The following is a 13,058-nucleotide window of genomic DNA, read 5'->3' on the forward strand; positions in this document are numbered from 1 at the left end:
TGATGTACAGGAAATTATTCTCCATGGAATAACTTCATGGATGTGTTTCTGCATAAAGTAAATCGGACCTGCGGTAAAGTTACTTTAATCTGACTTTTCTACATAGATCAAAGGAACTTGTTTGCACCATCGTAGCAAATATGTAGATCTCTACTAGGCCTACTCCACTAAATAGTGCTATCTTACATGAACAGACGTTCACAAGAACACCAAGATGGATTAATTCAACATTTTCCTGGCGCAGTAGGTTTAAAGAATATGTCCATCTTGATGTAATCCACATACCATGTCATTACGACATTTATTTGAACAGTGCATTTTCTGGTGGCCGCACCAAACTCGAACCCTCTCCTAGTAAGGGCTTGTGCACATGGCCTTGTTGCAGCTCTCTCAGGTCTCATATGTCTAAACTGCATTAGAGAGCACTGACTTGGAGCCCTTTTACATGGGCCGAGGATCGGGCCAATAATTAGGTGTAGTAGGCGGGACCAAATTGGCAGAAAGTGGGGCAAGAAGAGTAGGCAGGACCAACACAAGTAGGCAATATCACCAATACCATAGTGCAGCAAACAATATCTTCCAAGCAGAAGCAAATACCACTAGGCAGTAAAAAATACATCCCCAGCAGAACAAAATACCACAATGCAGTTAAAATACCTCCACAGAAGCTTCTTCTGTGGTGGCCAGCACCAGCTGCCACATTCTGTATTCCTCCTCTTCTTGTTATCTCTAATTAACATATCAAGCAGGGAACTTAGGAGGTAAGACACGAGTCGGAGCACCAAGCCAGCCCTACTTTCAGCATGCTGCCTGGTCTTTCAGTGCTACCAAACATACAGAAGAATACAGCACCCCACACCTATTACATCCAGTGATGTTTCCACCAATGTAGACCTTCACTTCCCTCATTTTCTCTATTTGGTCCAGATCCTCAGCATGACTTCATTCAGTGGCACACAGAAGTCTTGGATTCCTCACTTTTCCATAATTCTCCCTGCCTTCTCAACATAAACTCCCCATCCTGGTTTTACAACTGTTTCATTCCGCTGCTACCCCCAATAATGTGCCTGCTGTGCTCCTGAATGCCCTCAAATACTATACTGCAGAAAAAAAAGCACCCCCCATAGTAAAAAGACACCCTATGGTTTCGTTAGTACTAATACTGCCCCCCCCCCCCACAGTGGCCCCAGTAGTAATACTGCCCCCCATAATAATGATGACACCTATTGTGTTCCAGTAATAATAATACACTCATTAATACCGTATGTATACTGCCTCCAGCAATAATTATTACTTCTATTTTTACCCCATTAATAATGCCCCTATGGTGACCACAGTATTACTCACTATAGTGTTTTTAGTAATAAGAATGCTCCATAATGCCCTACTGTATATTGTGCCCCTAGTAATGACCCCTATAGTGCCCCCAGTAGTATGCACCTCAACTGGTCAAAGAAAACAAAAAAATAAAATACCAGAGTCTCCTTACAAAGAACCATTTGTACTGCAGGCTACAGGCCTCTTTCAGCCCTCACCCTAAGATGCCTACGTTCCCGCGTTACTTGTACAATGTCTATAGTGGCCTGTGGCCTATTAGGGTGAATGGCAACATAAGAAGCCAAGAAGGGTGATAGTACTGAACTCAGGAGGACACCTGCAGTGTTAACGATGACAGGGTCAGTTCATTATGTACACAGCCAGTGGCAGAGAGGAAGGCTCAGGCGGCCCCTGGGAATCGGCCCACCTGGAGATTTCCCTGTAGGGCGTATGTAGACAAAAGATTGTAGTAGAGATCGTTCATCCCCATATATCAGTGATCATTGCTGCAGGACAGTAACGTTGCAGGCCCTTCAGAAGGCTCCTGGCTGCAATGGAAACTGTTTGGCACTCCTCGATCGAAGAACAGAGGGAGCTCCCTCCGTCTAACCACTCAGACACCAAGGTCGCTATGGACTGTGGCATCTGAGGTGTTAAACTGCCAGTATTTGTGTTATCTCTGTTCTCAGCACTGATGGCAATTTATAGAACGTGATGGCAATCGTCAGGATTCAGAAAATAGGAGCCTCACAGTGTTCATCACAGAATTTTTGCAGGCATGATCAAATGGACTAGGGGCTGTCTAGTGCCAGAGCAATTTGACTTATTTTACTGCACATCCTATCATGAAAATAAAAAACTACATTTTAAGTGTGAAACATTTATTAAAAAAATGGAGGAAAAAAATAAAGAACAAATTCATCACATTGTGTCTGGTGCCAATTAGCTGATCTGGGTTAAGGCTGCCAAGCTTTCCTCCACCTCGGATAATTTCTTGAGCATCTCATTCATCTTTGTTTCATTGAGTTCTATGCAGAGAAATTCAGAATCCTAGCAGAGAAAAGAAAGAAAAAAAATGAGTGAATGAAATATAATATAGGCAGATATAAAAAGAAACAAATTCAGAGGAAAAAAACTGATTGCTGCTTGTGTCTTCTAGAAGTGGCCATACACCTTCCAAGGCAGTCAGCAGAATGATTGTTTGGCCAACAGCCGTCTCTCCTAACTCCCCCATATACATATGTGCTCAGCTTGGCTGAACGTGTACCTGTTTTCATAGGGAAAGAGGTATCTTCCAATAAGGAGAACCATCTCGCCAGCGCCACCTCTTGGAAGTGGCTCCCTACAAGTCAAAATCTGACTTTCCAACAAGCCTTGAGATTTATATCTAGCCAAACAAGATATCGCAGCCAGAATTCTACTCCATACTTATAAGTGTCACGCACCCCGAACCAGCTGTCTACGGATGGATATCTGGCTCGGCTATATTCCCTTCTCAAATCCCAAGACTTGTTGGAAAGTTGGATTTTGACTCATATGGGACGACTTCCAAGAGGTGGCACCGATGAGATGGTTCTCTTCCTTGAGAGATACCTTTTTGCATATAAATTTCCCATGAAGCAACGACAATAAGTCTATTGTGGCATTGTAGAGCAAACATATTCAGAGTGGCGCTGTTTTTATGTTCTCTCTCCTTCACAGCTTTCTCCAGAGCGTTAAATCTGCTGCATGCGCTTTTGGCAGTTGAAGACATCTGTGTTGGTCCCATGTTCATATGTGCCCGCATTGCTGAGAAAAATGACGTTTTATTATATGCAAATTAGCCTTGTTGCTGTTACACCTAGAGGCCCATTTTTACTGCCTGTTCCTGTCAAAGTGCAGTGGGGGTGGCAGTTGCAGAAAGAGTCTTGTAGGTCTTGGTGTAACAGCAACACCCACATTGCTCCAGGAGGCCAATTTGCATATATTAAAACATCATTTTTCTCAGCAATTCAGACATATATAAACATGGGACCAATGCAGATGCCTTCAGCTGCCAAGTGCACATGCAACAGGTCAGCCAGTTTCATAGGTACAAATCTGCTGACAGATACCCTTTAACTATTACTTCTTAGGGCTCTTTCACACTTGCGTTGTTCTGTTCCGGCATAGAGTTCCGTCGTCGGGGCTCTATGCCGGAAGAATACTGATCAGGATTATCCTAATGCATTCTGAATGGAGTGAAATCCGTTCAGGATGCATCAGGATGTCTTCAGTTCCGGAACGGAACGTTTTTTGGCCGGAGAAAATACCGCAGCATGCTGCGCTTTTTGCTCCGGCCAAAAATCCTGAAGGCTTGCCGCAAGGCCGGATCCGGAATTAATGCCCATTGAAAGGCATTGATCCGGATACGGCCTTAAGCTAAACGTCGTTTCGGCGCATTGCCGGATCCGACGTTTAGCTTTTTCTCAATGGTTACCATGGCTGCCGGGACGCTAAAGTCCTGGCAGCCATGGTAAAGTGTAGTGGGGAGCGGGGGAGCAGTATACTTACCGTCCGTGCGGCTCCCGGGGCGCTCCAGAGTGACGTCAGGGCACCCCAGGCGCATGGGGCGCTCTGACGTCACTCTGGAGCGCCCCAGGAGCCGCGCGGACTGTAAGTATGCCGCTCCCCCACTCCCCGCTCCTACTATGGCAACCAGGACTTCAAATGCTTTCAGTACACTTGCGTTTTTCCGGATCCGGCGTGTACCTCCGGCAAGTGGAGTACACGCCGGATCCGGACAACGCAAGTGTGAAAGAGGCCTTAAAATAAAATTATTTTACATTTATATTTAATACATATTCATATGGTACAAACTAGAGCTAGTTAAGAATACACGGAACTCCTATCCCATTTGAATTACCTCTCATATGTATTGATGGTATACTGTGTACGCACACAGCAGATTAAGGGTACTTTCACACTAGTGTTTTTCTTTTCCGGCATAGAGTTCCGTCACAGGGGCTCTATACCGGAAAAGAACTGATCAGTTTTATCCCCATGCATTCTGAATGGAGAGTAATCCGTTCAGGATGCATCAGGATGTCTTCAGTTCAGTCGTTTTGACTGTTCAGGCAAAAGGTTAAAACCGTAGCATGCTACGGTTTTATCTCCGGCGAAAAAAAGGACTTGCCTGAATGCCGGATCCATCATTTTTCCCCATAGGAACGTATTAGTGCCAGATACGGCATTCAAAATACCGGAATGCCGGATCCGTCCTTCCGGCCTGCGCATGCGCAGACCGGTAAAAATGTGAAAAAAAATATACAAGACGGATCCGTCTGTCCGCATGACAAACGGAGAGATGGATCCGTTTTTGTAATGCATTTGTGAGACTTTTCTTTATTTCAAGGTAGACAACGTGTTTCGGAGCAGACAGTGCTCCTTTGTCTGGTGTGCCAAGTCTGATGGCTGGTGCGTCCTGCTTGGCGCGGTGCCGGACATGAAGGGTAACAGGCAGGGACAACGGCGTGTAAAGCAAATACTATATATATATTATATACAATGTGTCATCAGACTGCTGCGGACCACTAAAGATGACGTAAATTGTACTGATCCAGTCCAAGGTGGACAACTTCTCATTTGCATATATCATCATAAATACCTCCAGCCTATAAAAACATAGCTTGACTGATGACATAAGTAGTGATGGTGTGGAAATCACACCCATACCATACCAGATGATCAATCCAGTGTTTGTGACATCACTTCCTGTTATGGTGTGCTGCGATCACATGCTTACTGACAACACTTCCTGTCACTAGGTTTTTCAATCGTGTGATGATGACAGAACCATCACATGAAGAGTAAATATGGCTACTCTCACACTTGCGTTGTTGTTTTCCGGTATTGAGATATGGCAGTTTTGTCCCCATGCATTCTGAATAGAAAGAGATCCATTCAGGATGTAGCAGGATGTCTTCCGTTCTGTCGTCATTGTGTTTTGTGACTGAACACAAAACGGCTGCAAGCTGCGGTTTTATGTCCGATCATAAAAAACGGATCCGCCACTGAAGACAATGCAAGTCAATGGTGACGAATCCTATTTTTTAGGAGCATAAAAAAAACAGATCCCTCACCCATTGACTTTTAGTGTATGTAGTGAAGGATCCGTTTTGATTTCACACAAACGCATCCTAACGGAACAGATGCATCCTGATGTGCAAAATCAAAACAGATCCGTTTAATTGAGGTATTGAGATCCGGCAGAGGAATTAACAACACAAGTGTGAAAGTAGCCTAATGAGTATTATCACTGGGTGTGGAAACCGAGCCCACGCCATTGCAGATGATCAGAGATCGAAGTACTAGTGACCTCATTTTCAGTCTCCATGTGAGTAGCAATCACATGATCGCTGACATCACTTCTGGACACCATGTTTTTTGATCATGTAATAATTATTAATAAGACCAATGAACAAAACTGTTATATATCAAAACCATATATGGAAGAAATATGGTCCCACCTTGATAGAAGAAGGTATATTATCCATGCTCAAGAAGTCATTGGCGAGGTATAAGTATAGAAAGGCAAGTATAGATTACAGTGCTATGGATTCTATATCTTCTTGAAATACCCACTTTTTCTTGATAACCACCTCTGAAACATTAACAAATAATATATACCATGGGTTCTACAAGTTAGCGCACAGCAGATCAGTCCCACCACCTGGGATTTGGTGACGGCATATATGAGTACTGGCACTGGATTCTAAGAGGGAACCAAAGGAACATGATTTGGTAACCTTGTAGTGACAACTAGGATGGGGAAGGGACTCCTGCTGGGGAGGGAGGAGGGTAGGGTTAGGACTGCTCTGAGCACTGCAGCATCAATCACTCCTCATCTGGGTTGCATGTCCCCATGTTTGATTTTCCTGGTTCCTAGACCTGACCATGCCTTTGAAGGCATTTTATTATTTCGCTATTCAATTTCAACTTTATACCATTTATTGTGGGACAGAATTTATACTACTATTATTAATCATTTATTTTTTTGTCTATTTTTAACACTTTTCAATTTTTTATGTCATTTTGTGTGCGAATAAATTGTATAGCAACTTTTAATTCTTGCGACACCAGACATTAGTGTGCCATCCATCTTTTCTATTTTTATTGTTTATATATTGGCGACGGGTACGCCTAGGATTGAGCACCTATATGCAACGATCTGAATTAGGTGAGCCGCTGACAACAAATCTGATACACTCAATTTCAACTTTGCCTACAATTATGTTCAACAATAGTTGGCAGGTTTGGGGCACATGGGTTTTTAAATGTAAAAAAAGAAAAAAAAAAAAAAAAGAAAGAAAGAACTAGACGTTCCGTAATTTTAAAAGGCAGAATGCAAGGTTATAGTCTGACACAGTCTACTCTTTATATAGGGACTATCATGGTTATACATTACTGAGGCTGAAGTCGTAGAACAGTGGTCATGCTATTTTTCAAACCTATATGTTCCTCAATAAAACAATAAAAGGAGTTAACCAGGATACCTATCATGTATTATTATATGTGTGTCGCCTTCCGTGCAGTAAGTCAAAGAACTAGCTCATATGAATAGAAATGTAGGACAAAAAATGTTTTGCCAAGGTACCTCTTGTCAGCCATACCAGAGACTCCTCAAAAAGGACCCATCTTTATGTACAGTCAATGGTTTGGCTAACATGAACTAATTTCCATAATTCTTTCCTATGGACCACTGCCTGAGTAATAATACGCATATACCCACTGGGTCTCTTCAATGAGAACCAGTACCCCTGAGCCTTAGGCCGAATGCACACGGCCGTGTTCCGCGGCAGAAAGTGGTCCGTGGTATGCCGGGCTGGATTCCTGTTCAGAGCAGGTGCGCACACGGCGTCATTGGTTGCTATCACGCCGTGCGCTTCATGTCGCCGCTGCACTACAGTAATACACTATACGAGTGTATTACTGTAGTGCAGCGGCGGCATGAAGCGCACGGCGTCATATCAACCAATGACGCCGTGCGCTCCTGCTCTGAACAGGAATCCAGCCCGGCATACCACGGACCGCTCTCGGCCGCGGAACACAGTCGTGTGCATTCGGCCTTAAACTCATTCTCTCCCATAATCATTTCTTATTTTCTGACAGTATCTATCTACCACAGACCACATCACTGATGGAAAGTGGCACTAATGTATGCAAAACTCCCAACAACAAAGTAGAGCTTTCTTCTCCAGCTCCATTGGATCTCTGGTCCAACTTTAAAGGAACACTCTAGGCAAAATTCATACACTGTATTATGCCTGGTGCCATGCCTGAGAGCGGGGACAATGACACAGGGCGTCTCTTTTTGTGTTATTTGAATATCTGTATCATGCACCGCCCCATAAAGCCCTGCACCAGGCATAACACAGGGTAGACGTTTTGCCAGAAGTAGGGGGTTATCTCATTATGTAAAAAAAATAAAATCAAACATCATACAGTCCTGATAAAAAGTTTAAGACCACTTGAAAAATGGGCAAAATCTTAACAAGGTTCCAAGTAGATCACTGTCGTTTGGAACGCTACATTTCTGTTAAAACTGTTACTTTATTAATCAGAAAAACAAAAGGGAAGGGGGACTAACCTATATTAAAATTCTAGGACACCATCCATTCAGTATAGGGTCGATATGAGGACCTATAAGCCGCATACACGGTAAATGCAGCTGCGGATGGGGTCACTAGAAATGCCGCAGGCTAGTGCTATACTGCAAGTGAAAGCAGAGGGCCATGGGGCCGTGCTAATTGATTCCACAGAAGTAAGCACTAAGGCGCGGTCAGTGTGCTCTGAATCACTACCAGCTCATGGATCCCTCGACTAAAGTTATGGATAGACTAATCCAGTGATAAACATCTGCCTGCAGAAGCCGATCTCAATTGAATCCATCCGTTCATGTGAAACGGATGTCTAAGAATCGGCCCTGCAGACACGAATCACTGGATCTAAGCTAAGCTGGGTGAAACAGAGGAACATTAGGGGTGATGACATACTGCCCACGATCCGTGTGTCCCAGCGGCATGGACTACTAATGACTCTATGTCATTAGATCACCTAGGCAATTGAGGGGGCTAGGAGATACCAGGGGTGTGATAGTGTAATTATTGGTTGTGGATTACTTATACCACATCATACCATACACTGCCCCTTTAAAGGGAACCTGTCACTGGGATTTTGTGTATAGAGCTGAGGACATGGGTTGCTAGATGGCCACTAGCACATCCACAATACCCAGTCCCCATAGCTCTGTGTGCTTTTATTGTGTCAAAATAACGATTTGATATATATGCAAATTAACCTGAGATGAGTCCTGTCCCTGACTCATCTCACATACAGGACTCATCTTAGGTTAATTTGCATATGTATCAAATAGTTTTTTTTTACACAATAAAAGCACACAGAGTTATGGGGACTGGGTATTGCAGATGTGCTAGCGGCCTTCTAGCAACCCATGTCCTCAGCTCTATACACAAAATCCCGGTGACAGGTTCCCTTTAAATCAGCCTGATCACAGTATTGCCATCTAGTAAAAATGCTGCTGGGTCTTTCTTGACCCTCCTGTATTGTCTCCACCACCACCGATTGATGTCCTCAATTAATTAAATAAAATAAATAAAATTAAATAAAATACAATGTAGTTCATACCACTTCATGATCCCTGTCCCGATCGGAGCTATACAAACGTTGCCAGGGTAGTAAGTCGCCGTATATATTTACTCTAACTTTAATGTACAATGTTATTACATTCATCTGGGCCGGTCTCATCGAGGGGGCGGCACAATGGGGGCGGGATGGATGATGCGGCGATGCCGTGCCTCCTGCGTCCTCATTGGCCGTTCTGCAGGCGGGGCTCAGTTGAGGGGAGGAGGACTCTCCTCATATTCTGTGCACCTGAGCGGCCGCGTTCGGCCACCTCGTACTTACAGCTGCAGCCTCTGTAATGGAGGCTCAGCAGCTTTGAATATTTATCCTGCTAACCACAGATACACGCTCCTGACGAGCCTTATGGCGAAACGCGTTGAGTGTGGTGTGGGGATAAATCAATGTTCATATGTATCTGCTTTGCGCTCACACTGCAGTTGAGGTCTGCGGTTCTCAGCCCTCTGCAGTTAGATGAGCAACAGCAATCCAGATCTGTCTGTTTCACCCAGCTTAGCTTAGATCCAGTGATTCGTGTCTGCAGGGCCGATTCTTAGACATCCGTTTCACATGAACGGATGGATTCAATTGAGATCGGCTTCTGCAGGCAGATGTTTATCACTGGATTAGTCTATCCATAACTTTAGTCGAGGGATCCATGAGCTGGTAGTGATTCAGAGCACACTGACCGCGCCTTAGTGCTTACTTCTGTGGAATCAATTAGCATGGCCCCATGGCCCTCTGCTTTCACTTGCAGTATAGCACTAGCCTGCGGCATTTCTAGTGACCCCATCCGCAGCTGCATTTACCGTGTATGCGGCTTATAGGTCCTCATATCGACCCTATACTGAATGGATGGTGTCCTAGAATTTTAATATAGGTTAGTCCCCCTTCCCTTTTGTTTTTCTGATTAATAAAGTAACAGTTTTAACAGAAATGTAGCGTTCCAAACGACAGTGATTTGATTTTGATAGGTGGAACGTATACCATATATCAGTTATACCAGTGAAAGGTTCCAAGTAGAGCTTCAACATGCAACAAGAAGAAATGAGAGTGAGACAAAACATTTTTTGAGCATTCAATTTAATGAAAAAAATGAATAAACTGAAACAGGCTGTTTTTCAGCTGATCAAAAGTTTAGGACCACACCTAAAAAAAAAAAAACACTAAACCCCCCCAAAACAGAAATCCAACTTCCAAGCATGAACTCAGTAATGAGTAGCTCCGCCGTTATTGTTTATCACTTCCAAAATTGTTTCGGCATGCTTGATGCAAGCATTTCCATGAGGTGAGTGGGAACATTTCTCCAAGTGGTGAAGACGGCCACACGAAGGCCATCTACTGTCTGGAACTGTTGTCCATTTTTGTAAACTTCCCTTGCCATCCATCCCCAAAAGGTTCCTAATTGGATTTAGATCAGGGGAACACGTAGGATTGGCCAAAAGAGTGATGTTATTCTCCTGGAAGAAGTCCCTTGCCCTGTGGGCATTGTGTACTGTAGCGTTGTCCTGTTGAAAAACCCAGTCGTTACCACACAGACAAGGGCCCTCAGTCATGAGGAATGCTCTCTGCAACATCTGGACATAACCAGCGGCCGTTTGACGCCCCTGCACTTCCTGAAGCTCCATTGTTCCACTGAAGGAAAAAGCACCCCAGACCATTATGGCGCCCCCTCCACTGTGGCGAGTAGAAAACATCTCAGATGGGATCTGCTTGTCGTGCCAGTAACATTGGAAACCATCAGGATCATCAGGTAAAATATTTTCTCATCAGAGAATAAAACTTTCTTCCACCTTTGAATGTCCCATGTTTGGTGCCCTCTTGCAAAGTCCAAACAAGCAGTTCTGTGGCGTTCAAGGAGACGAGGTCTTTGAAGACGCCGTTTGATGGTTATGGGGCTGCAGTCAGCACCAGTAAGGGCCTTAATTTGGGTCGAGGATAGTCCAGTGCCTTGACGGACAGCCAATTGGATCCTCCGGCTCAGTGCTGATGAAATTTTTTGGGGTCTTCTACTTGACTTTTTTTTGTCCCATAACCCTCAGGATCATTTTAGAAATTCCAATTCCAAATCCCTTACTGCTTATGCAGTTCAACAACCCAACCACGTTCAAATAGGGAGAGTTTTTTTGCCTTTGCCATCACAACGTGTGACTACCTGACAGAAAATGACAATGAATCCACATCTTTGCACAGATTTGGCGTTTTAAAGGCATGTGGTCCTAAAATTTGGATCAACTGAAAAACAGCCGGTTTCAGTTTATTCGTTATTTTCAATTAATTGAATGCTCAAAAAATGTTTTGTCTCACTCCCATTTCTTCTTGTTGCATGTTGAAGCTCTACTTGGAACCTTGTTAAGATCCAACAATGTAAAATATGATTTTTTGCCATTTTTCAAGTGGTCTTAAACTTTTGATCAGGACTGTATAATACATGACAGTCTCTTTATAACAAACCTAGAACCAGCTCTGTACCTCATATGGATCCAAAGCTCCTCCTATTGATTTCTCCAATTGCTCTGCCAGCTGTATTTCAGGCTGGACGCTCAGGGGGCATGTCCTTTCTTCTGCAGCTCTCTCCCTATAATGGTCAGAGCTTCTAACAGTAGATACGACTGGCGGCAATTGAAGGATTGGAACTGAGCATGTGCGTCCACCTCAGAGCGGTGAACAGAGAAATATGGAAAAAAACAACCTGCAGGTGGCGCTATACAGAGTTTATTGAATAGCTCAGTGGCTATACTACATTTTTAATTATAAAAGTATGCCGATTCAGGTGCTGGTTTGAAAAACTTAGAATATTTAACGATCTGGAATGTGAAGTGAACAAATCATACAACACTCCATATATTGTAGTTTCACCCACAATTAAGTAAACTGAAACAGTTCTGGAAATTGTGGTAACCACCATATAAAAGAGAATAAAGACTGTACCAGAAACCAATCCTCCAGTCAACTGTTTAGAAAAATCCATTAGATTCCGATAGGTGGGGATCCAAGAAACGAGACCCCCAGCAAATCAGGCTTAGTAACACTTTCTGTAGATATGTCATAAATGCCTAATACAGGAATACCTTTTTAATGTGGTTTTACCCACTCAGGAATGGCATATAGCTAGAAAATGGACAACTAGGGTCTGACTACCAGGATACCTCACCTATTATTGTAATAAAAGGGTTCAGCAAAGACAACTTCAAAGACAAATGTCATATTCTCCACAACTTTTTCCCCCCTGTGCTACAGAAAAACATCACTGTCAGAAGATCAGTGTCCTTTCCTAAATGAAATTTCCATGAAATAAGAGGAGATGGAAAATGTTCGTCCATATCGACCAAGAACAGGACTATAGCTTCCCAGCACACAGCAGGGTTACACATGTTTAGGATCCTCCACCTGTATCACACCGGTGGTTACCTACCCATCTGCACTACATAGCCAGAGGGGTTTATGGTTTTACATGGACAGATGTGAAGGACGAAAAATTCTCCCCACCACACAATACTGAATACAAAAAAAAGTATTGGTTACCAAACATTGCGTAGCCCTGGTTACAATAGATAGTAGTGACTACGAAGGGGAACTCCCAGAGGGACAGAGGACACGTACGATATCTTCTGACGCTGAAAACAAGAATGAACGTGTCCGATTTCAACGGATAATAATATTTCATTTCCTCAGAGGGGAAATTAAAATTTGTTGCTAGACTACCCAAAGATTACAGCCGATCAGTGGAGGCTCCAGCCACGGGACACCTATAGTCACCTTACTGGAGGAGGACTATTCTTTCAAAAAGAGAATGTCCACAGCAGAAAATGCCTTTAACCTCTTCAAGACTGGGTGCAATTTGTTGTTTCTTCCCCACATTTCAAGAGCCATAACTTTTTTGATTTTCCATATGAGGGCTTAATTTTTGCCAGACAATTTGTATTCTTTAATGGCACCATTTAATGTACCATGTCTTGTATTGGAAAACAGGAAAAAAAATCTTTATGGAGTGAAACTGTAAAAATCCACAATTCTGCTAAGGTTTTTTAGGTTTTGATATTACGTTCACTGTAAGCTAAAAATGACATTATGTCCTTATT

The 13,058-nt window shown here is 43.3% G+C and overlaps 1 protein-coding gene across 1 annotated transcript in view; it reads right to left on the reverse strand.

Annotated features, from left to right (window-relative positions):
* Positions 1-2,181: 2,181 nt before the first annotated feature.
* Positions 2,182-13,058, reverse strand: part of COMMD1 (copper metabolism domain containing 1) — a 104,429-nt gene continuing 93,552 nt past the window's right edge. The window contains exon 3 of the mRNA XM_044291779.1: positions 2,182-2,367. Coding sequence (XP_044147714.1) covers positions 2,260-2,367 — 108 coding nt within the window. The 3' untranslated portion in view covers positions 2,182-2,259. The remainder of the gene's footprint in view (positions 2,368-13,058) is intronic.

This window comes from Bufo gargarizans, chromosome 4 (genome assembly GCF_014858855.1).
Source record: "Bufo gargarizans isolate SCDJY-AF-19 chromosome 4, ASM1485885v1, whole genome shotgun sequence".
Taxonomy (NCBI): domain Eukaryota; kingdom Metazoa; phylum Chordata; class Amphibia; order Anura; family Bufonidae; genus Bufo; species Bufo gargarizans.